Source organism: Aspergillus nidulans, chromosome VIII (genome assembly GCF_000011425.1).
Source record: "Aspergillus nidulans FGSC A4 chromosome VIII".
Classification (NCBI taxonomy): domain Eukaryota; kingdom Fungi; phylum Ascomycota; class Eurotiomycetes; order Eurotiales; family Aspergillaceae; genus Aspergillus; species Aspergillus nidulans.
In genome coordinates this window covers 4,627,697-4,649,832 of record NC_066264.1, presented here as the reverse complement: position 1 = coordinate 4,649,832, position 22,136 = coordinate 4,627,697, and the positions used below count along the sequence as shown (strand labels likewise).

Sequence of the window (22,136 nt, the reverse complement as noted above, 5' to 3'; positions counted from 1 at the left end):
ATTGAATATATAAACGCTCGTGTCATGCTCATATCATCCAAATCGTTACTACATATACAAAGTGCCAAGCTTAATAAAGTCGTCAAAGGGTCAAAATCCAAAACCAAAATGCGGCCTACATCAACGCCCATACATCAACAATAAACATGACCATGACGATTCCATCAATATGTGCAGCACCAGCTTATATCCGTGCCAAAGAATATAATATATATGCGAAGCTAGAAGAGTGAAGAAAATGGTTAAACAACGAATTATCCAGCAGTGGAGCTGATGGGGCGAGAACACCGCACGCATATCAAGCGCTGCTTGCCGTTCCGACCTTTGGTCGCCTTGAAATTTGTACCCCAGCAGCTATCGCATTTGAGAACGTCATTGTCAGCATCGGAGGCATCGGATGAGGCATACTCGCTGCTCAGTATGCTAGCTCTAGTGAGTTTCCGCTCCGGACTTGGCCGTGGGTTTGGGTCTAGAAGGCCCGGAGAGTTACGGTGAACTGCGAGTGCGTCCTGGGTGATTTTATTATAGAAGGCATAGCTTTGGTCGCCTTGGAGCCAGCGTGGGTTATCATTGCCGTCTCTTCCCTTGATCAATGCAGCTGCCGACAGCGGCGCAGGCACTGCGCGAGAGTCCTCAGGTTTCGACCCAAAACCGGCTCCGGTAGGCCGCCTTTTCTCGGCGAAGCTTGATCGCGGACTAGAAAACGATGACTTATATGCTGATGGCGGTGGGGATGCGGTGTAGGCTGAGCGGGATTCACCGCGTGCGCCGGATGATCCGCGCCCAGGACTTGAGTTCCGAGAGGCCTCTCGCATTGCCTTCTGTGGGGACGGGCTTCGAGTCCTTGGTGGCTGTTGGTCTCTGTTATTCGTGCTGTCATGCCCGATGACGGAGTTGCGCCACGAGATTATCCGCTCCGACGGCGTCTTGTGGGAGGACTCCTTGCCAATAGAGGAGGCGATGCTTTGCCGTGCCGAGTTGGACCGGCGGAGGAGCCGCCGGGAGATCGTCGAGTGAGTGTCCCAGCTATCATACCGGCGTTTGTGATACGCGCAGTCCTGTCGAAAGACCTTGATCTTTCCTGAGTAATCGGCTGCGATGATGATATTCCCATCCGGGTGAGCCGAACGTGCTTGAAACCCGGGTGACTCTTGGGCCAGTTTACTGGCCGTGGACAGGCGGCTCTGTCGGCTATTTTCCTTTTTGGTGTTGCTCTCAAGGGTTACCGGTGGCGGGTTGCACAGGTCATAAATCGGATCTTCTGAAAGTCCTAGAATCTGCTTCGTAGATTTTGGGGCCATGATGGCAGCCGTCACCATCGCCGACTGCGTGTCAAGCACCTCAAAGGCCCGTTTATCAGCGTCTTTTTCAACCGGCCCCATAGGCCATATATAGGCTCTACGATCCTCACTACCGCAGATCACATGCTTCCCGTCGTCACTGAAACTAGCCCGGATCTGGCTGCATGCGTTTTCATTCCCGCGAAACTTGGCTTCCAGACTCCGGTCTCGAAAGTCATATAGGCGAATGCGTGAATCGTTGCTAGTTACTAGGAGCTTCACCGTGCCCTCCGGGTCATTCTGAGGTAAAACCATGGAGTCGATGCCGGTAATCTTACTACCCTTTGCGTTACGGCCCCGTGCCGAGCGAACATGAATATTCCCTGCCGGTTTCAGGCCGTCCGTTTCGTATATATTCAACATCCCGTTGAGACATCCTGCCATTGAGTGCCTTCCATCCGGAGTAAAAGAGACCGACGTGATCATGTCTGGCACTGTCACATTGAACGCCACGCTCTTGTCTGGAATGCTCCAAAGCCGAAGTTTCATGTCCAAAGATCCTGCAAGGAAGAAGCGGTCATCACGCGGATGGAATTGAATTGACGTCACAAAATCGCTGTGTTTGAAGCAACACAGACACTCTGGACGCGAAACGTGCCACAGTCGAACAGTTTTGTCCATCGACGACGAAAGAAGGAAGTTGTTCTGAGACGATTAGTACGGACAGCCGTATAAGCCGGCAGATAACATACCTTGCTCCAGCTCAGATCAAGAATACTTCCGCTATGACTGTCGTACACCTGAACCGGCTTTTCCTTAAAGACTGGCGCTTTTAACCGCGGCAGCTCGTCATCCTCGCCCTCTGACTCATTCACTTCTCGATCTTCAGGCGACGCAATGACCTGCCAGACCCGAACCTTCCGGTCTTGACCAGCGGCAGCAAGATATTTGCCATCTTTCGAGAAGACCAAAGCCCATATGGCTTTTCCAGTAGATTTGCCATTTTGCGAATCTCCTATATCGGGATGCTCGTCTTGGTCGGGTTGGGCTGAGGTATCGACGCCTTCCAATTCCTGAGCTTGAAAAACCCGGTTGAAGGTCTTCTCCTTCTTGTAATGAGCCCTAACACGGGCATACTTTGGCGGTGGTGGAAACCGAGGAAAGAAGCCTATTGGTTGCGCAGCGGCGGCGGCATTATTGCCTGCATTCCCCATTTCTGATACATTGTCGTCTTCATCGGAGAATAGATCTTTCTTTTTGCCGGGAAGGATGCGACTTAGGAAAGAAACGCCTTTCCTATGTTGTTGTCAGTTTAAACAGTCTTTAAAAGACGAGGGCCCAAAGCGCAGCAGAAACAAAGCGGGGTGCATTATGGAAATATTATATGCGCAGCTCGGAGATGAACGTAACCGAAATCCGATGCGCGTACTCAGGCCCAACTTCAGGGGAAACAAGAAGGACATACTTCTTCTCTTTGAGGGGTCTCTGCGGCGCTTGGTCGCCACGGTTGGGACCCTGTTCGACAGGGCTATATCTGTCCGAACCGCCAGCTTCAGCCTCGTAAGACGCTCTTCCCAATAATTTCAGCGGGATCGATTTTTGGGTGTTGGTGCGTTTGATGATGTGCTGTTATGGCCGCAAGCCAACGCGGTTAGCCACTAGTGCTCACATACTGCAGAAGACTTAAAAACGGGACGACCTTACTTGTGACAGCGGGTCAATCGCGCTGGAATCGGCGCTTTCCCAAACGGTGGGCGAAGATGTGGAATTTCTGCCAACGAGGCCGGAGCCTGAGCCTGAGCCTGAGCCATGAGGCACGGGGCCTGGGCGCAAAGGCTTTCTCGCAGTAGTCGCATCTTGTTGATTGAGATTCCCACTCGAGCCGGAAGCAACATCGGACGCCGCGGACCCTGGCAAAGAAAAAGCAAGCAGCGATCAGCGAATAGTGATCCTTGCGCAAATATCACCCCGGGGATTCCGGGGTTTCGGGACACGAAGCGCGAAGGTATCGGACAGGTCAGATCGCGGCGTCTTGTGACAAGAACATACCAATGGGAAACGAGTTCGAATTCCGGGTGAGTCCAGATCTAACTGGAGTTATGGGGCTGGGCTCGTCCGCGAGACTGTAGTCGTTGGTGGTTGAACCCGAGGGGTCACTGGTGACGATCGCGGGGATGGTGGAAGCCCGTGAGACTGAGACCGAAGACCTTGGGCCGTCTCCAGGCGCTCTCTGAGCCTCCGCCTGCGCCATGGGTGGCTTTTATTCATCGCCTATGCGATGGTTGATGGGCGAGTTGCGACGATAAGGAATAAAAGGGAGAAAAGGTGAAGGAGTGGAAGGGTCGGGATCGAGCGCGGCGCAATTAATTATTAGTTCGTGGTACTGGAGTAGTTAGTGGTTGTACTATCTCAGTCTGGGGCTGAACAGGTTTATTATTATTGGAGCAATGGAGAGGATACTGGGAGATTCCTCTTGTGGCTGACAGTCAAGTCAATCTTGCCTCTCTTGTCTTATTTCAGAGAGAAAACGCGCCCGTTCTGGACCCTGGCATGCGGATAAAGGCCCTCTATGAAATCATAGTTACTCCGGCGACTCCGTCTCCAGAACTCAGTTCGGCCAATTATTATACTACTACGAGTACTCCATCAAAGAAAGCCATATTCCTTGCATTATCTTGACAGCCATTTTTCATTTTTCGGAGGCGCCGGCGATTTTCCTCCAATCGAGACTGTACTCAAGCTGTCAGGCCGGTTTATCAGCAGCTTGAGCCTTCAGTCTGACAACTTCTTCGCCCGATCTTTCGCGATATCGACCATGCCCTGCCGACAAGATAAGATTTCTCTCGCCGCCGCAGTTATTGTGCATGACTCACCTGGATAATATCTTCAATCTCTCGCTCGGTATCGCCTCGATCGATCCTTGCGCGCATCTCCTCCATAATCACATCCCGACTCCGGCCATTCACGAAAGTCCTATAGTAGAATGTTTAGCTCAGTTCAGACCAATTTCACAACCAACATCACATACACAAATCGTAGCCCTGGGAACTTTGCCTCATATTCAGCGTTCAACAACCGCAACTTCTCTGCTTGCTCCTCCGCACCGGTATTGAGATTCGCCTGTTCCCTTTTGCTCAGCTCGCTCAGATGCTCTGCCGCGGTCCCTTTCGGCTGGCCTAGACGGGGATGCGATCCGAGAATACCCACGAGGATGTCTCGATCGGTCGGTGAATTGGCCGCCGAGAGTGCCGACATCCGGCCTCCCACGGCATCGATCAAGCTTGCGTATGAGGAGAACGTCTGATTAGCGAGGATCGGGGCCATAAGAGTGTGAAGCTCTGGTGACGACTCGAAAAGGGTGTCGAGAACCTGGAATTTCTCCTCCTGTGGCAGCTCCCTCAGGGAGCTGGGCTGGGGAAGAGACGGCATCGTAGTTCGTCGTAATCTGAGCAACCTAGTGATAACACTGGGAGAGTTAAGCGAGGTATTAAGCGAAATTCTGCATCGAAGATGATATGAAGATAATTATGGAATGGGCGATGCTTTGAAGTTATCCCCCGCGTCGGCGCATTCCGATTCGAGTCGGAGTGCTCTGGCTAGGCGGAGTCGAGCGAGTACTGGAAATCAGTGGTCATCGACTTCCCCTTTACTCAGAGTACATTTTGTTTACTACAAAGTGAACAAGGTAGCTGTTCAAATGGGAAGGCTTCTAGAATGCTACTGGTGACAGCCTTCTCATTTCAACAGTTGTCGCCAAGCGCCGTGGAACCATACTGGTTGGGCACCGGCACTGATCTATCGTATCACGGTGGGATTCTGGATCGCCATAAAAACATAGATTGCCCATCTACAATCAACTCGCAATGTTCACAGTACAACAGTGAAGTACCGCTGGGGAACTCAGCGTTGTCGTGGCTCCCTCACCAGCGCAGCCGGCCTCGTTGAGAATATCCTTAGAATCTTCAGCATGACCCCCAAGTGGCATTTTTGTTCTGACTTCTGAGCTCCCAGTACCCACGGACCACGGCGTTCCCCATTTTCGAGACTTCGATCCAAGCTGAACAGCCAGTCAGAATTGAGCATTGGAATCGTTTCAGAGTTGGGTAGGCCAGGAACCACCGGATCTAAACTACAACAGTGGACAGTTCAGTTCGCTGTCGAACTCGCCCAAGAGTGGGCCACTACTAGCATTACCCGGGAGTCCCCTTCCCCCTGACGGTTCGTGAGTTGTGCAGTTGGCCGCTCTCCAAGCATTCGTTTCAGGAACCATTTTGGTCCTCGTCGCATCTTTCTCTTGGAGGCCGGTCATTCATTCATTTCTTTGCTATCGTCGCTCGTTTTGTCTTGTACTGCACCAGTACCTGTCCTTGTTCGATTCCCTCCTCCTTAGAGATCCCCTCCCCCTCCTTGTTTGTACAACCACAAACGCCCTTTCAGGTGTCACATTCCAAGGTTGGGGTCTGCTTCAGCCTGATGCGGTCCGCGCCATGTCTCTCAATGGGTTAGATAGTCCCACGGTCCTTGAAGCCTACCAGGTTGCTCTCACTGAGGCAGGAGGATGGTAAGTTCATCGAATTCGCCTTCTAGAATCCCTGCTAACGCGTATCATTTCTCGATAGGTTTCTTCTACGCTACGTGTCAAGGGATGAAATAGCTCTCCATGAGCGCGGGACAGGGGGGGTTCCCGATGTGCGAAATGCGATCGAAAACTACGAGGAATGCTCCCCTCTTTATGGATTTCTACAATATCGTCGGCGGAAGGTTGTACTCAGCTATCTCCCTGAGGACCTATCCCGACTCGTGCGAGGTTTGCTCCGCTGTGAACAATCTTGTCTTTGGGCACTGCTAACAGACTGTCCAACTCGTCGTAGCCCGAACCACCGTCCAGTTCCAATCGGTCCTCGATAGGTTCTCGCCTCATGATACAGTTTTCTCCTTATCACAACCGTCCGAATTGACGGAAAGCGCCCTTTCCTCCGCGTGTCTGCTACACACCGCGTCAGGTTCTATCACTTCTTCTTCGAGCTCGCTCCGCCGTCGGAGACTGATGGAGATTGCGGAAGATGCAGAGGAATCTCCCGCAAGGGATACGATACAGACCCAAGCACCACCTCAGGATGCCCGACAGAGATCGTTTAGCCAAGCGTCAGAAGCCACAGTCGTGCCGCCATCGGTAGCCTCAACTGCGCCGCAAGGGCCCAAAGACGATGTGTCTGCACCAACAAGTCCCAATGACGATCGCGTCAATGGCCTCACTCAAGCTGCCCCTGTGGATGCACGGCCGGCTTCATCGAGGGACCATCCCGATGATTTATCTTTGACACGGACGGAGTCCCGACAGTCTACGCAGTCGGCGAGGCCTTCTATACGAGACCTCGAACGCACAGCCGGAATAAAGCCCAAGGTGAAGCTAGGACCGCGGCCTTCGCTAGATGAAAGTGGACGGCCGCGCACAGCAGGTAATCTCGTTCGTAGCGCTGAACAACGCCCTGTCGCTTCTTTGCCTGCTGGTGTACGAGCATCCCCGTTTCGCAAGTCTAACCCTGCCTTCGCTCGTCCTCGTTCCCAGGGAAATCCCGTTGCAACCCCATCCGCCAAGGTGCCGCCGGTACCCCCTCTATTGGTGCCCCCGTCTACAATGTCAATTTCGAGGCCTCAGCTTTCTCCTGGGGCCAAGTCGCTGAGCGCACTATCTGCGTCAACTTCTAACGAAAAGGAGAGGCTTATGAAAGCGCTTCAGTTACGCAAGTCACAAATGCAAAGGAGAGCACAAGCAGCGAAACAGACTGAGGCAGCTAAGGAAGAAAACAACAATGCAACATCAGATCTGAACGATATAGGGGATGTCGGGTCACACTTTGAGCACCAGAAGTATGATAGGAGCCGCCAGAGGTTATCTAGCATTTCGGAAAATGACAACAAGGGCCAGGGCCCCGTTATGCAACCTGAAACAGAGAAGCCTGTCGCAATTCGACTCGCTGGAGATCAAGAGCAGGCCAAGGATCCGTTAGGCTCCACCCAGGAGACGCCAGCTGTAGAGACGGTCAAGGATCAGTCCGACTATATACTGCCGAGTACCACGTACTCACCCGCAAACACGGAATTGATTGACAATGAAAAGACAGCAGAGGGCCCCTCTCTGTCCGAACCTGAGGCGGATTCTATCCAAGAAGATCCAACGGGGCCCACTGAAAATGAAATTAAGTGCGGCACCGGCACTTCTAGCGCCGTTGTTGACGTCCCACCTGAAAACAATTCTCAGAAACCCCCAGACTCGGAGGCAGAAGAAATTATCGCAACTCCCCCACCGGCCGACGAGAAGTCTTATGTTATAAACAAAAACGTGGTAGCCGTGGCCCCTAATTCAAACGAAAGCATCCAACCCCAGTCAATCCTTCCACCAACATCTCTCGAATCCGAGTCGAAGTCAGACTCTGTCACCGACTCTTCAGCCGTGACCAATTCCAACCACATCGAGCTGCAGAATGCGCCACCGTCTGAAGCTATAGACGTAGACCAAGAGAACGCAATAACCCGAAAGGAGAGACGCAGACCTGCCCTGGAGCCTATACAAGTCCCAACTCCCGATTATTCCGATGACGACATGCTTTCCGATGATTCCTTCATGGAAGAACTGAAAAGCGCCACGGTCGAGGAGGCAAAGCCCATATCAGTCGGAAAGTCCCCACTCTCCCCGGGGTATTCAAACGGAGGGAATTCCCAAGCTGCGCCTGATGCATGGAGAAATTCGCGTGCGGTTTCTAACCCCAGTGCTACTGGGCATCAGTTTCCCAACACACCCACATTAGGTGCTGGCAGGTCCGTTTCGAGTTCGTTCTCACCGGCCGAAACCTCCACAGGGCCAGTGCTAGTGGCCAAAAAAATCAATGTTTCTTCTGGAATCTCCAAGCGCATTAAGGCCCTTGAGCAGTTTTCAAGCAGCCGTGATGGACCGGCAACTCCGAGCGCGGGTGTCACTAACCCAACCGCGGCCTCCTTCGAATCTCTTCGAAAGCGAGCTTCTATATCATATGGCGGCGGCAACTCGGACATGACGCGACTTGCACCGGAGCCCTTTTCTCGAGCTGCAAGCTTAAGACGACCTGAATCCAGAACCAGCACCAATGCTGAACGCCCCACAAGCTCCGTATCTGTCACGACACGCATTGTACGTGAGCCCATTGCTGACAAGAACGGCTTGAATACCGCTACGGAGCCCGGCGCACTCAATCTAGAGGCTAGCCCGCTTACGGTGGAGAATGGTACCTCGGATGACTCTTCATCTCAAATCCAAACTCTGGAGTCAGCTGCAAACAAAGACGAACTGCGCAGCAAGTCTGCCTCTCCAGCCGACTCGCCTAAACCCCTTGCGGCTGGTGCGCTACCTCGCTCTGAGAGTAGATTGTCCGTGTCGTCTAAAAATGACGGATATTTTCTTTCGAGATCTCCCAGTGAAGCCTCGGCATCTTCTCCTGAAGAGAGGAAGGAGTCTCGTACTTCCAGGCTTCTTCGCCGCATGTCATCGCTCACTTCACCGTCGCGCCGAAGCACTGCCAGCTCAAGAAGCGCAACACTCAAGGAGGAGAACAGCATGCCGTCTGTAGAAGGTCCTAAGAAAACAGTGGAGCCTCCTGCGGCGGTTGAGATTGGCGAGGTCAATGTCCAGTTTCCTGATACCCTTCTTTGGAAACGGCGATTCATCCGAATTGACAACCAAGGCTTTTTAGTCTTGACTCCGGGTAACGTCGATTCAAGTAATCGCAACATGGTCAAACGATACCACCTGACTGAGTTCAAAACTCCATGCATACCTGACGAGGAACGGCAAGAGCTCTCCAACAGTATCTTGTTGGACTTTGTAGACGGGAGCACTCTTCAATGCGCGTGCGAATCAAGGCAAGGGCAGGCGTTTGTTCTCCAAAGTAAGATATAGCACCATATATCTAACATGCACAGAGGACTAATTGATATAGCTCTTGTCAACGCCCATAGCACTCATCAGCGACTTGCGTCGAAATAACTCCGTTCAATAACATTCACTTACATTTCTTCCGATCTAAAATCTCAAATCCATGCATTCGTTCTCTTTCAACACTACCTTGGCTTCTTTCCCTATCATGCATGTTTCCAGCGGTATACCCTCTCAAAACGATTTTCCTTTTGTCATCTTACCGGCTATCTCTCTCTTGACACTGCATCTGAGGCGTCATTTACTATTCAAATTTAACTTTCTTTTCTGCTCGACAGTTTCGAATATGAATGGATCACGAGTCAGACTTGCTACGCCAGCCAGTGCTAGACGTTTGCTTTAGGGGTTATAACCGTATTGAATATTTCTATACCCTCAATTATATTTTGCATCATGGAGTTCAGCACAATTATCTATCTAATTTGAGCGTTTTTCTGCAGCTCTCTTTCTCTCCCATTCTTCAAGGAAGCCCTTGACTTTGGGACCCCAGACCTCTTCTCCGGCGTCGAGGTCCTTGTACTCCAAAATTTTATCTGGCTCCAGGGTGTAGTCTGCTTGACGGGATCGGACGAGCGCGCTCATGAGACCACAGCTACCCAAAGCCTTGCCTAGATCATGCGCCAAAGAGCGGACGTAGAAACCAGAGGAGACAGTCATGGTAATTTTGACTGCAGGTGGCGGTGCTAGGGGTTTCATTTCTTCTGCAGATTCAGGTTTCGTCTTTGTGGTAGCTTCCTCCACAGCTTCTGGGGCTTTGGTCTGCTCGGGAGCCGATGCTGCCTCGCCTTCAGCGGACACCTTCTGCTTCTTCGCTGCAGCATTTGAAGCAGTCGTTTCGTTGCCTTCGGATCCCTCTGCCGGAGGCGATTTGCGTTTCGAAGAACCATCAGCATCATCTGCGGCCGGAACAATAGGAAGGGAATCATCCTTCGCCAACAACTTTTCCGCAACAGCCCTCTCATCCGCGGGAGCCTCCTCCTCAGGCCACGTATACTCATGCGTCCCGGGCTCATACCACTCCACGATTCTTAAATCAGTAACCTCAACGGGCCTAGACTGGATCTCAATCGGCGGCTCTTTACCTTCCCTAGCATATTCGTACAGTTTCTTCCCCTGTACCTTGAGCGCAGAGAAAATAGGCGGGCGCTGCATAATCTTCCCACGGAACTGCTCAAGTGCTTTCTCGACCGCTTCGCGAGTAATATGCTCATAGGGTGCTCGCCGAACAATCTTCCCCAACCGGTCATACGAGTCCGTCTCTGCGCCGAAGATTACAACCGTCTCGTACGTCTTTGTGCATCCTAAGAAATCATTGAGGAATTTTGTACCCTTCCCGACACCGGTGACGAGGACTCCAGTTGCAAGAGGGTCGAGCGTTCCACCATGCCCAATCTTAACATCGAGGCGCTGAGAGCGGCGGCGTCTACGCTGGAAGTTGCTTTCGCGGTTGCGCTTTGCGCGCTCCGTTTCGAGCCATGGCCTGAAGAGTTCAGACGGGTTGAAGTGGTGCTGGAGTTTTCGAATCACGTCGGCCGAGGTGACACCCTGCGGCTTATGAACGGCTTGGTATATTAGCTGTGTGTGGGAGGTATTGCTACGTGATAGACGTACCAAAGACGCCCTCGTAGATCTTTTCCCCGGACATGGTCGTGCGAAATAACCTCAGTCCCTGGCGAAAGCCCATCGGCTACAGGATAATAAAATCGGATTGGGCGAGAGCAGTGGTGAAGATCCAAGCAACCCAGGCCACGTCGTAATAGAAGAATAAATATAATAAATTCTCAAATTTGAGCTTCTAAGAATTTTCAATTCAAAGCTAAAGGAAGGAACTTGAACATAATTTCCCGGGGCCGGACTCCAGCGATTACAGTGACGGACCAGTAAGATCACAGGAGGGCCCCCATGTCATCAACTCATTCACCCTCTTTTTGACCCCAACCCTCCAGGCTGGACATTATATAATCCCAATCAAGGCGTCATGCAACCTCCAAAGACATGACAGCCCGAGAAGATAGCGTTCTGCGCGCAAGAGACCCCTCACTCGTCGACGAGAACGATTGGGAAGAATTTAGCTTGTCCGAGGTCAGAATCCTGGTTCCTGGCAAGTCGCGTTATGCCAATCTTCTCACGGCCAGCCCAGAGAACCCGGTCCAGGTGACGGGCTGTCTGGAAGAGGTGGAAGAAGAGCAGGAATCCCTCGGTTAGTCTACCTTCTACTATACCATGCAGACCATCAGCATGGCTGACATGCTCCCTCTGTCGCATCAGTTCTCGATCCGGATTACCTTACGAAGCGCATCGTACTCGACGATGTAAGTCACTTTGCCTACGGCCAGCACAATGACGGTGAGGTTGGGATTTGGATTGCCGGTCGGGCTGGCTGGTTCTCCATCTCCCCCGCGAAGGGGTACCGGCCGATGTTCAATGAGGTTGTGGAGGCGATTGACCTGCTCTACTTTCTGACCGATCGACATAAGCCGAAAAGGAGCAGTAGAAGGAGGAGGAAAAGTTGGGCGTCCCCGAGCCTGGAGCACCTGTGTGATGAATATGTGCTTCATACACATGGGATCTGTGAAGACGGCGACGATTCATTGGGAGTCTTCTACAAGCATCATAATTTCTTGATGTCACGCATGATTAGAGGTGAAGAAGACGTGAACTGGGCCGAAACGAGTATATTTGCGCATCTTTGCGAAAAATTCCCGGTATGTTTTGCAAGATCTCCAAGGCCTACGTTAGCTCTGACGGGTATCTAGGAGGACTATGAGGAGCTACGTGCTCAAAAGGAATCGAAGGATGCTGAAACAGAAGAAGAAGATAATGGGGAGGACGAGCCTGAGGATGAAGATGTAGAGATGGAAACCAGGGCAACTACGCCAGACGCGACAGCCATCTCCAAGGCACAGGCAGACGCCATTTACCAGATCATCCTTGATCTTAAAGAGGCAGGGTATCTCGCGAAACGGCAACTGAACCTAGAGTTGGTAACTTCGACTTTAATGGCGCGCTTCGAAATCGACGAACTGGAGTATGCGCAGAACCTTATATCAACAACCGCTGCTATCATTCTTGAGTCTTTAAACAAGGCCAAGACGAATACTTTTGACTGGTCTAAAAAGGTCATCTACAGGGAGCTAAAAGCTGCTTCGAAAAAGAATACTCCGGCAAATGTGACATTCACTCCGTTACGGCTGCGTATCACCGAGGATGATAGCACCTCCGACGAAGAAAGTGAACATGAACAGCCGAAGCAGCGAAGACCTCGCCATCGGAAATCTGTACTACGACCAAAGAGTCAAATCGCTAGTAAGAGGACTGGAAAGCGGGCTCGAAGCACAACAGCCGACTACGATCTCTCAGATGACAACCAAGATGCGACGGACGAGTTTGAGACTCCTACCAAGGTCCGCGGTCATGACCTCGTCAGGGATCCATTGTCGACAACTAGGGCAAAACGCCGTACTCGATCGATTCTGTCGGACCCTGAGTCAACTCCTTTCATTGAAAGGACGCCTCTACAGGAAACCCTCCAGAGTCGGAATACCTCCGTCTCAGCTGCTGAGCCTGGGCTCGACACAGGATCTTGTCATGATACTAATCTTCCAGCTGACACTTGGGTATGCAAAGTACCCGGCTGTGACAAAGTCATCACCAAATGTACCTCCAAGCGCGGCAAGGAACAGATCCAAGATCATTCCCTTGCGCATGCAGATGATACGAAGGCGAAGCTTGAGCTAGTTGAAGCGGAGAAAAGACTAAACGTCAACTTCCGCGTTGACAACCTGCTCAGTCGCATTCGGGATATGGGAACTCTAGACGGCGCGCTGGCGGCTCTGAATGGTGAAACGAACGGTGCACTTGACGAGGATGGTACTTAAGCTGCAAGCCAGTTTTTCTCGAAACCTTTTACGTACTAAGCAGCCCAGCATTAAAATGCGCAATCTGGACCAGATTAAAGCGCCACGATTAGGACCATGCTTGACAATGATTGGCTGAGCTCACCTGCGCAAGCAGTCGTGGATTGACGTTAAGCCTCGTTTTCAGTTATGTCACAGAGTGCCTCAACGCGAGCAGGTAATCGAGCGTATCCTCCCATGTATAACATATCAGCCAGCCAGCTTTTTCGCCTCGAATCACTCACCGTCTGACTGTGTCCGACAAGTGGATACTCGCGAATGTGATATTGCCGACCATCTCGATGCTCAGACGGCCTTTTCCGTATACCATCAAGCATACTTGTTGGCTACATGCTTCATCCACAAACTTAACATTGGAGCGTCTTGGGAAGCATCCAACGCCCAGTACGCACAGCACAATTCCATAGACAGTGTTATACCCATAGCTCCAGCATCAGGTTAGAACATGTAGCCTCGCTACTCCGTATTCAGTGAAACAAATTGCTTTTTAAGACCTAATCCCAAACGTGCACTAAGAGCATTCCGGTATCCTCTTGGAACAAACAGAAGAGAAGATATAAACTATACAGTACACCCCCCCTCTTAAGACATACATCCAATGCAGCAATCATGCCCGTCCCCTAGCCGCAGCCCGCTTACTCTTCCCCGGACGCTTTGCGCCGCCGCTCGCACCCTTCATCTTCTTCACAGAGAATCCACGTAGATCACCGCTAGAAATCGCATCACCGCTCTTCGCATGCCGCTTCTTGCCACCGAACCCGTACTTCTCATTCTTCTTCTGGCGCTTCAGGTTGGGGCCGCTGGTATCGCCGCGCGCGCGCTTCCGTGGATTCTCGGAGACAGCGTCTTCAACCGCCACGTCAAACAAGTCGTCTGCGCCGCCGTCTTGGCCGGATGTATCATTCTTTCGCTCTGTGGAAGTCATTAGCACAGCCATCTTAAGAATCCTAAGAACGTAGGACGCACTCTTCTTCAAATCATTAATCCTCTCAATGGCCTCCTTCTTTTCCTTAGCGCGCTGCTGCAATTTAGCAACCTGCACCTGCTTTCCGAACTTCTTCAAATCGCGCTGCTTCCTTGCCTCCGCAGCAGCCTTCTTGCTTGCGGCCTCATCATAAAGCTTCTTCTTAATCTTGCCCATATGCTCGTCGCTCTTGACCATTTCTGCAAAGTAATCGCCAGGCCTTGTGAACGGGACACCCTCCTTTTTCAGGAGTTTCCGCGCCGTGTAGGCCGCTGTCTGCGCAGTCTTGTAGAACGACAGCTCGCGATTCAAGTCGTCGTTCGCGTCTGGAATATCCATCTCGTCTTCAGCCTTGCTGATCAAAGAGTTGTGTTCGGAGAAGGGCGTTAAATGGCTAATGAAAGAGATGCGTTTTGTTGAGGCGAGGATGGCGGTCGAGTTGTTGATTGTGAGGCGTTGGTGCGGGATTACGTCTTCGCGTTCGTCGTCAGAAAGGTCTGAGAGAGGGATGTCTTCTTCCTCTTCCTCCTCTTCATCTTCGTCCTCAGCCTCTTCATCGTCTTCGGCGTCATCAGCAGCGTCATTTTGTGAGGTTTCGCCCTCGGCGGCGTTTGTGCTCTCTTCCTTGTCCTCTTCCTCCTCAGATTCAGATGCAGATTCCTCAGTCTTCTTGTCTTTGACCGACTCCTCCTTTAACTGATAATTTAATCAGCAACTACTCGAAGATTTAAATCCTAAAATGTGGGAGAACAACAAACCTTCTCTTCTTCCTTCCCGGTCAAGCCCTTCCTCTTTTTGGAGGCCTTGAGTAACTTCTTCTGCTTCTCGGCGTCATAGTCCCTTCCCTTGTGCTCATCGAGAGCCTGGAGCAATTTACTTCTTTTCGGCATTTTCAACCTAATTCCTAAAGGCGCAAAATAGAGTAAGGCGGCGCTTGATTGTATGTTTGTATGAGAGCCGAAGTATCAATCCACTAATTTTTTTGAGCTGCACATGAACTAGCACCGATGCGGTATGGTGATTCAAGGAAGATTATTCCTCCGGCAGCTTTATCGATAACGGAGCGGTCCCTGGAGCTGCACTAGGTATTGCACGCTGTTCAGTATATTCCAGGTCTTAATCGTGCGAGATCCCCTATCTACAGTAACATTAACTGCCGGCCGCAACCCCGAATCAATGTCTGCAAACCAAGATTCTACACCTACGGGGACAACAGATCTCTCTCCTTCAGCCCCAACTCAACAACCGGTTTGAAGTTCTCTGACATGCTACGTATGGAGCTGATCAGACTGATACCTCGCCCAACTACAGAGTACAGACGTTCAAGGCCAATTCACGGCAGCCGTAGATGAACTGCTCGACCAGTTGCAGCATAAATTCGATACCGTGTCTCGGGAAATGTTTGGGAAGTGTGAGTTGTCCTATTCTGCCAGTTTGCGGGTTGGCTATATCTGACTTCAATTGAATTTCATGGCAGTTGACGACATGGCAAGACGGCTTGATGAACTGGAGGCTTCACTGAGGGCTGCAGAGGACGCGGCGACAGGGGCAGCCACGGCGACGACTCCTGCCGCGAAGTGATGTGTATATATACATATGCCTGCTGTTTCTGCTGCGGAGATTGTTATTTTTACTGAGAGATACCCTATCCTTGATTACCCGTACTGCTGTGAGTCCGCGCAATGAGAATTTGGAAGACGTCAATCATATAATGTTCATTCTTTCATCGATGGTCAGTGAGGAATCTAATACGTTTTCCTGAAGACTGCATCTGCAGTGGCAAGTACCTATACATCAACCCATTCCATATACAGATTAGCCCAGAGTCGGATAATCTAGAGCTCGTCCTTCACGACGTCCTCCACCTTCTCCTCCACTTCCAAGAATTTACGCAATACATTGCTGCGCGAGACCATATCGTCCAGCTTCTCCGGGGCAGAGCCACCCTTAGAAAGCACCTTCTTCAACCGCTCAAGCTCCTTAGCCGCGTACTCCTCATTCTGTGCCAGCTTCTCCGCAACCTTAACATAGTACTCCGCGTACTTTCCACCGACAGTCTTCGCAACCTTCTTCGCCTCATCAACCAGCTCGCCAAAGTTCTTGGAAGTGATATACTTCGCAACAATCTCATCAAGGGCAAGGATGGTGCCGGCTTTTTCGTTCAACGTGCCTCCAGGAGCACGGTGCGTTCCAGCATTATTGTTGACGAAGTCGACAAAGGCTTCCTCAGTGCGTGCACCCTGGTAGACAATGCCCTCGGTTGAGCCCTTGGGGAAGAACTTAATCGTGGGGTAGCCGGTGACGCCCTGGGACCTCGCGGTAGCCTTGGAACTCTCGGCTTCGGCGTCGACTTTGGCGATGATGACGTTGGGTTCGAGAGCGAAGTCTGTGGCGAGGGTTTCCCAAGTCGGTGCGAGTTTCTTGCAGTCTACATGGAATACATTAGCAAGCTTGAAAGTAAATAGAATGAAGGGGACCATACGTCCACACCAAGGCGCCGTAAACGCAACAAACACATCCTTATCACCACCAACGACACTCTTGAAGGTCGTATCCGTTAACATCTCCACATTACTCGGCTCCTTCTTCGCTCCCTTCGCCTTGATGCCCGTTTTCTCGGTAACGAAGGCCGTCAGACTCTCCAGATCCCGTCCACCCTTATAATCTTCCGGTGTTTCACTCTTTCCATCAAACCACTTGATAGTCGGGAATCCCTGGATCCCGAACCTCTTGCCGAGATCGCGGTTCGCATCAGCATCAACCTTCGCAATGCTGACCTTGTCTTCGGCGTGCGCGAAGGCTTGGCCCAGTTCCTCATAAACCGGGGCGAGATTCTTGCAGTGACCACACCAGGGGGCGAAAAATTCGACGAGGGCCGGCTTGCCGGAGTTCAAGACGACCTTGTCAAAGTTCTTGGGAATCAGGTCGAGGACTGCAGAGCGAGCGGTGGCGAGAGTCACCAAGCCGCTCAGCAGGAGAGTGCTGGCGCGGACCATTTTGCAACGTATCCTCGCGGAGGCGAAGATCAGTGAAATAATATAGCTTGCTTATGGTCGACAGATCAATTGTCGAAGAATAGGAAGGGTAAAGGGTTAAGGTCGAGCTGAAAGTGGAGGTTCAGTAGTCGGGGAGCATTAATAATGGAGCTATGGCGTGGATCTGCGGCTAAAATAGAGGACACTTGTAAAAACCAAGCCGGGGACTTAGATACGAACTACGAACTGAAGCCATCAGTCGAGAAGTGAGCATACCAGATAGTAATAAATAGTGTAGCTACCAATCGTTCCCGCTAATGCAGCCTATTCAGTTTTACCCCGTTGGCTCTGCATACTCCGCACGATAAGCTACGGAAACAGCATTAAAGGTATATCAAGTATATTGTCGAGAACGTAGCCGTCGACACGACGAAATCCTAGGCGTGTGTGGCCATAGTTCATCATATTGCTATAAATCACCGTCTGTCAGACAACCACTTGTCGGCATCAGCCCAGATCTTTGCGTCCTTGAACTCCTTCCCCGCATTCTGGGAGCCCTTGTAGACCTATTACAAGTAAGCAATGGTTCGTGAGCTGTAGTTCACAGATAGAGAGATACATACCGCATCCCATAGTTTGAATGCCCTCTCAAGATTATGTGTAAAACTATCGCTATGCTGGAACCACTCCTTGCCCTTGGCTTTTACCTCTTCGCGTGCCTCTTGTGAGGTCGGTTCGGCTTGCAGTGGCAGGTCGTCAAGGTATGTCCGGACGGCAATCCCGAGGCCGCAGTCGTTGTCGTCAATGAACGGAAGGCTGAATACGTTAGATTCGGCTGCTTGTCAAGGTAGCCACGCTTACCTGACACCTAGTTCAGTCCAGTCATCACGGTCGCGATTTGCGTCGCCGCTGAGGAAAAGGCTGGCAAGTGTGATTTCAATGAGGTTGCGCAGTGTCGCACGGACTTCGTTGATAAGAGACCGGTAAGAGAGTAACTGTCTGCTAAGAGGTCCAGAGTAGCCGATGTTCTTGTGCCGCAGTTTGCCAATACAGGCAACGCGGGAAATCAACATGTTGAAAGACTTGTCCTCATCTAGTACTGTTAGGAACAGTCTAACATCATGGGTGTGTCTGCTCACCGGATCCTCTCATTGGCCCTCCAGATACTTGTGAGAACCATTGCGTTGCGTTCAGAATTCCGAACCGAAGTAACTCAATAGCCACAAAAGTAGCTTCTTCCAATGAATCTTCGGGATCGAGAACTGAGAGGGCTTGCTCTAGGCATTCGCCCCAAGGTGTAAGCTGGTGCTTTTCATTGATGTAACCGCGGAGTTGCAGGAATTGCCAATAAACATTGGCAATAACCTCATCCTTCGATGAAAGAGGCTAGGGAAGTTAGTTCTGAGCGGCCATGATATCATAGTCTCATACCGGAGTATCCTTTGAAGCAAATGTCTTCGGCGTAAATTCCGAGTCCTTCAAACTTTGAACAGCGAATCTGAATGGTCCAGATGATCCCTACGTATATTAGAGCCTTCGTTTTCAAAATAAATGGCCTACTAACCTGCAACTTCTTGACTCCCTCTGTGTATCGGTCACCTGAAACTTTCCAGGATCGGATGGACGGTATTACTGGAGGGGGCGTTCTGAGAGTGATAGTAGAGTCGGCATTTTCGTTATACCAAGTCCGAACGCGGATTGTCTTAGTCTGGTAGAATCGGTGGAGGTGATTTGACAGCAAAAACATAGCCTGTTCTCTGAGTGGAGCAAGGATCTCGCCCGCAACCTTTCGGTATATCTTCGAGTCTTCAACGCCAAGAGGCAACGAAATAAGAACTTCCCCGGAGGTCAAATAGTTTGGCACATCAGGGCCGAGCATTCCTTTCGAGAGATAAAAGTATAGTTCCTCCGGAAGACGCTGACCGATCACCTCGTGCATGTCAGTGGGGGCATTTTCGGCATCCATAACACCAACCCTTCCCTCCATGTCCATAATGACGTGGTGCTTGACATTCATGTAGGCGCGTTTATAGCGGTCCGTATACTGGAGATCCTGCATACGGCGCTCTTCTTCGTATTGTACACATAGGGCGAGAGCGCTTCGTCCAGCAGCATTGAACATAGGCAGAGCATCGCGAACAGAAGCAGCTTTTCCAGGGAACGCGGGGTTCTCGAACAATGGGAACGTCTGAAGGAAAGAGGAGCCGAGAAGAAGCGCGAAGTCGAGAAATTGCTCATCCGTTAGCCTGCCAAGCTCCTCTTGACATGTCTGTTTAGTGATCCAGAAAAACTGCGCAGGGTCGATTTCGATCCGGGTGATGAGCTTCTCGACGTCAAACAGTAGCACTTCCGATGGGCCCCAGATGGCGTCAACGACCGGACTGGGGCCGGTGCTGAGATGGGCGAGCTGCAGAACAGGTGTCAGGAGCGAGCGTGCTAATATACAGTGGCGAGAGTGGTCAGATGCTTACCTGGGCGGCGGCACTATATGGCGCTACCATGTAGTCGATGCCATTCTGAACGAGAATGCGTTGCAAGAATCGATAGAGAGACTCAGGCCGAGGAGTACCTGCAACAAACCCATTAACACCTCAAATAAATCGTTAACCCAAGGCAAAAGCAAACCAAACACATACCGACACTGCTAAACGCATCCACAACCTGGTCCGCCTGTTGCTGATCATACAACTCCCAAGCATGCTCAAACGCCCTCACAGTCTCATGGTGCGCTTGAGGCCGCTGGTTCTTCTTCCCAAAATCCAAACCATTGAAGACAAAGACACAACCCACGCCCAAGTCTTTGAAAACCTGCAGCTCCTTCTCGATGTTGCTTCTCAGAGCGAAGGGAAAACCTCCCAGGGCGATGAGAAGCGGTTCGCGGGTAGAGGGGTGGAGGAGATGCTGGGAGATGTAGTGCGACGCATCAATGCCGACGACAGCCCCTTTAAGTGCGGAGAGGGGAAGCGACGAGGTGCGGGCAGAGATGCCAGAGACCCAATCGTCTAAAGGGCGAACTAGATAACAAGCACAGACAGTGTCAGCATGGTCGGTTCCGCTTGAGGATTGAGTCAGGCTGATTTTGGAGCTTCGCGAGGACTTGGACTTACTCGGCATTCTTGAGCTGGTCGGAGCTGATTCGATACGGTCTATGAGCGGCTGACAATCATGAAGCACTAGTCGGAATCAGAGAGCCTCTCAGCTAGGGAAATGGTGGGAGGAGGAGGAAAAGAATTGGTAGAGGTCTAAAACAGAGATGTGAATTACTCGGATCCGATCAGAGCTGGTAGCTCGATGCGACTCGGAGGTTCAGGTTCCAACCACCCTTCTCGAGGCCGACCCAATCACGGGATCCACCAGCTTCTTTGCTCGATGCCCAAATCACTTCTTTATATTAAATTACACAGGTACAGACCAGTTAGCTGGGCTAGCTAATCAGCAATAAGACAATTGAAGATAGGCAATAAGAATGTAAATGGTGGGGCTAGAGATAACGTTGCTGCTACAATATATCTCCAACCTTGTCTTATAACCCAGAGCTCCCCGCATTCATTCTATATAACCACCGTTTCCCTTCCGACCTCACTACCGAGACTTTGAAAGATAACCACTGAGTCTAAAATGGCCGAACCAACTCCAGCCGGAACCTCAATCGAACTGCCGATTCTTGACATCTCGAACCCTGAGGATCCGGCAGTGGGCGAGGCCATGCTAGACGCCGCCACCAAATACGGCTTTCTATATGTAGACAGCAAAGGGACCGACTTCACCGCTGAAGATGTGCGGAAAGCATTTGAGCGGGTGTGTATCTCTACTACTCTAATGAACATACAGAAAGCCAACGTCTTCTAGTCGAAGAGCTTCTTCGCGTCACCAGTAGAGGAGAAGGAGGCCTCTCGGATTCAATCGAACGTTCGTATCACCCGATTGGGATCTTGGACTCCATTGACCTTTCTCTAGAACCGCGGCTGGTCTGGGATGCATTCTGAGACTTTGGATCCTGAACATCAGCGGGTTAGTATTAGGTCTAGATCCCCTCAAGGCCAAGTACGGGATACTAACGGTATATAGACGGGCGATTTCAAAGAGTAAGCCACTACCTATCAGGATATACACTGCGAATACAAGATAACCATAAACCTTTGCTAGAGCCTTCAACTTCGGCGAATTCACAGCGGAAGGCAAAGCTCAACAGCCGCTTCCCCCGGCCCTAGCTCCCCATGAAGCTGAGATCGCAGACTTTGCATCCCTCTGCACAAAGACCTGCAACCGCATTCTCAGCCTTCTTTCTCTAGGCCTCAAAGTACAATTACCCTACCCTTCCCAGCTCCTCAGAGCGATGAGAGTTGACCCTGCCAGATCTCCCCCTCATTCTTTTTAACCCGCCACGATCCAATGAGGGGCCCAACAGGTTGCATACTGCGCTATCTATACTACCCATCCATCTCTGCGCCCCAGACAGCAGACTACGACCATACTGTTGACGTACGTGCTGGCGCACACTCGGACTACGGGAGCATCACATTGCTATTCCAGAGACCTGGACAGCCGGGATTGGAGATCCTCACGCCAGAGGGGACATGGGCGCCTGTTGCCGTAGAGCCTGGAAGGCCGAGTCCGAGCGGGGATGACGTTAACAACGAATTTGCTTTCCCGCCCATCCTGGTTAATATCGGCGACCTGCTAAGCTATTGGACAGACGGGTTGCTCAAGTCCACTGTGCACCGAGTTGTATTTCCGGCTTCAGAGCGGACAGGGAATAGTTCACAGGATCGGTATAGCATTGTTTTCTTTTGCCATCCGGTTGATTCTACGGAGCTGGTTCCTGTGCCGAGTGACGTGGTTAAGGCTTACCGTGAGGAGAAGGTTGTGGACGCTGAGGAAAGAGTAGGATTTGGAGGGGGAGCTGGGAATCTTGAACCTGGAAGGAGAACGCTCACGGCGGCGGAGCATCTCGCAATGCGGTTGAATGCGACTTATGACTTTAGGCAGGAAGCGACTGTCGCATAGGAGACGGTTCTCTGCGTATTTGAC

General features: G+C 51.3%; 9 protein-coding genes across 9 annotated transcripts, besides 1 other annotated feature; 3 read left to right on the top strand and 6 right to left on the bottom strand.

Annotated features, from left to right (window-relative positions):
• Nucleotides 1–22,136: part of a sequence feature (contig 1.3 1..127977(-1)) that runs on past both edges of the window.
• On the bottom strand, nucleotides 255–3,531 carry ANIA_00069 (protein srgL; the record flags this gene model as incomplete). Its single annotated transcript, XM_652581.1, has 5 exons — nucleotides 255–1,985; nucleotides 2,033–2,576; nucleotides 2,746–2,906; nucleotides 2,985–3,190; nucleotides 3,330–3,531. 5 exons carry the CDS (start codon nucleotides 3,529–3,531, stop codon nucleotides 255–257), a joined length of 2,844 nt encoding a protein of 947 aa, XP_657673.1.
• On the bottom strand, nucleotides 3,970–4,709 carry ANIA_00070 (protein uaW; the record flags this gene model as incomplete). The annotated part of the gene is made up of 3 exons (XM_652582.1): nucleotides 3,970–4,020; nucleotides 4,154–4,253; nucleotides 4,309–4,709. The coding sequence occupies 3 exons, from the start codon at nucleotides 4,707–4,709 to the stop codon at nucleotides 3,970–3,972; spliced, it is 552 nt and encodes a 183-aa protein (XP_657674.1).
• On the top strand, nucleotides 5,521–9,300 carry ANIA_00071 (putative GPI-anchored cell surface glycoprotein; the record flags this gene model as incomplete). Its single annotated transcript, XM_652583.2, has 4 exons — nucleotides 5,521–5,841; nucleotides 5,900–6,087; nucleotides 6,152–9,202; nucleotides 9,254–9,300. The coding sequence occupies exons 1-4, from the start codon at nucleotides 5,768–5,770 to the stop codon at nucleotides 9,298–9,300; spliced, it is 3,360 nt and encodes a 1,119-aa protein (XP_657675.1). The 5' UTR covers nucleotides 5,521–5,767.
• Nucleotides 9,667–10,894, bottom strand: ANIA_00072 (pseudouridine synthase PUS4; the record flags this gene model as incomplete). The annotated part of the gene is made up of 2 exons (XM_652584.1): nucleotides 9,667–10,811; nucleotides 10,861–10,894. 2 exons carry the CDS (start codon nucleotides 10,892–10,894, stop codon nucleotides 9,667–9,669), a joined length of 1,179 nt encoding a protein of 392 aa, XP_657676.1.
• Nucleotides 11,212–13,127, top strand: ANIA_00073 (uncharacterized protein; the record flags this gene model as incomplete). The annotated part of the gene is made up of 3 exons (XM_652585.2): nucleotides 11,212–11,449; nucleotides 11,518–11,954; nucleotides 12,006–13,127. Exons 1-3 carry the CDS (start codon nucleotides 11,245–11,247, stop codon nucleotides 13,125–13,127), a joined length of 1,764 nt encoding a protein of 587 aa, XP_657677.1. The 5' UTR covers nucleotides 11,212–11,244.
• Nucleotides 13,122–15,020, bottom strand: ANIA_00074 (EBP2 family rRNA-processing protein; the record flags this gene model as incomplete). Its single annotated transcript, XM_050611081.1, has 3 exons — nucleotides 13,122–14,078; nucleotides 14,133–14,826; nucleotides 14,889–15,020. 3 exons carry the CDS (start codon nucleotides 15,018–15,020, stop codon nucleotides 13,774–13,776), a joined length of 1,131 nt encoding a protein of 376 aa, XP_050469345.1. The 3' UTR covers nucleotides 13,122–13,773.
• ANIA_00075 (protein tigA) lies at nucleotides 15,966–17,126 on the bottom strand (the record flags this gene model as incomplete). The annotated part of the gene is made up of 2 exons (XM_652587.1): nucleotides 15,966–16,558; nucleotides 16,613–17,126. The coding sequence occupies 2 exons, from the start codon at nucleotides 17,124–17,126 to the stop codon at nucleotides 15,966–15,968; spliced, it is 1,107 nt and encodes a 368-aa protein (XP_657679.1).
• On the bottom strand, nucleotides 17,475–20,378 carry ANIA_00076 (MKT1 family protein). Its single transcript, XM_050611079.1, has 9 exons — nucleotides 20,213–20,378; nucleotides 19,742–20,119; nucleotides 19,577–19,674; nucleotides 18,670–19,512; nucleotides 18,537–18,623; nucleotides 18,245–18,491; nucleotides 17,967–18,198; nucleotides 17,729–17,921; nucleotides 17,475–17,671 (listed from the first exon to the last, which is right to left on the bottom strand). Exons 1-9 carry the CDS (start codon nucleotides 20,217–20,219, stop codon nucleotides 17,582–17,584), a joined length of 2,175 nt encoding a protein of 724 aa, XP_050469344.1. The 5' UTR covers nucleotides 20,220–20,378; the 3' UTR covers nucleotides 17,475–17,581.
• ANIA_00077 (putative oxidoreductase, 2OG-Fe(II) oxygenase family) lies at nucleotides 20,676–22,112 on the top strand (the record flags this gene model as incomplete). The annotated part of the gene is made up of 6 exons (XM_050611078.1): nucleotides 20,676–20,903; nucleotides 20,955–21,014; nucleotides 21,063–21,116; nucleotides 21,174–21,190; nucleotides 21,252–21,405; nucleotides 21,561–22,112. Exons 1-6 carry the CDS (start codon nucleotides 20,724–20,726, stop codon nucleotides 22,110–22,112), a joined length of 1,017 nt encoding a protein of 338 aa, XP_050469343.1. The 5' UTR covers nucleotides 20,676–20,723.

Bases quoted from the DNA above. Each gene is read 5' to 3' on its own strand.
- ANIA_00076 (XM_050611079.1), bottom strand. The intron at 19,675-19,741 runs GTATGTGTTTGG...GGTTTGTTGCAG, and splicing joins GGATGCGTTTAGCAGTGTCG to GTACTCCTCGGCCTGAGTCT. The intron at 18,199-18,244 runs GTGAGCAGACAC...TAACAGTACTAG, and splicing joins AGGGCCAATGAGAGGATCCG to ATGAGGACAAGTCTTTCAAC.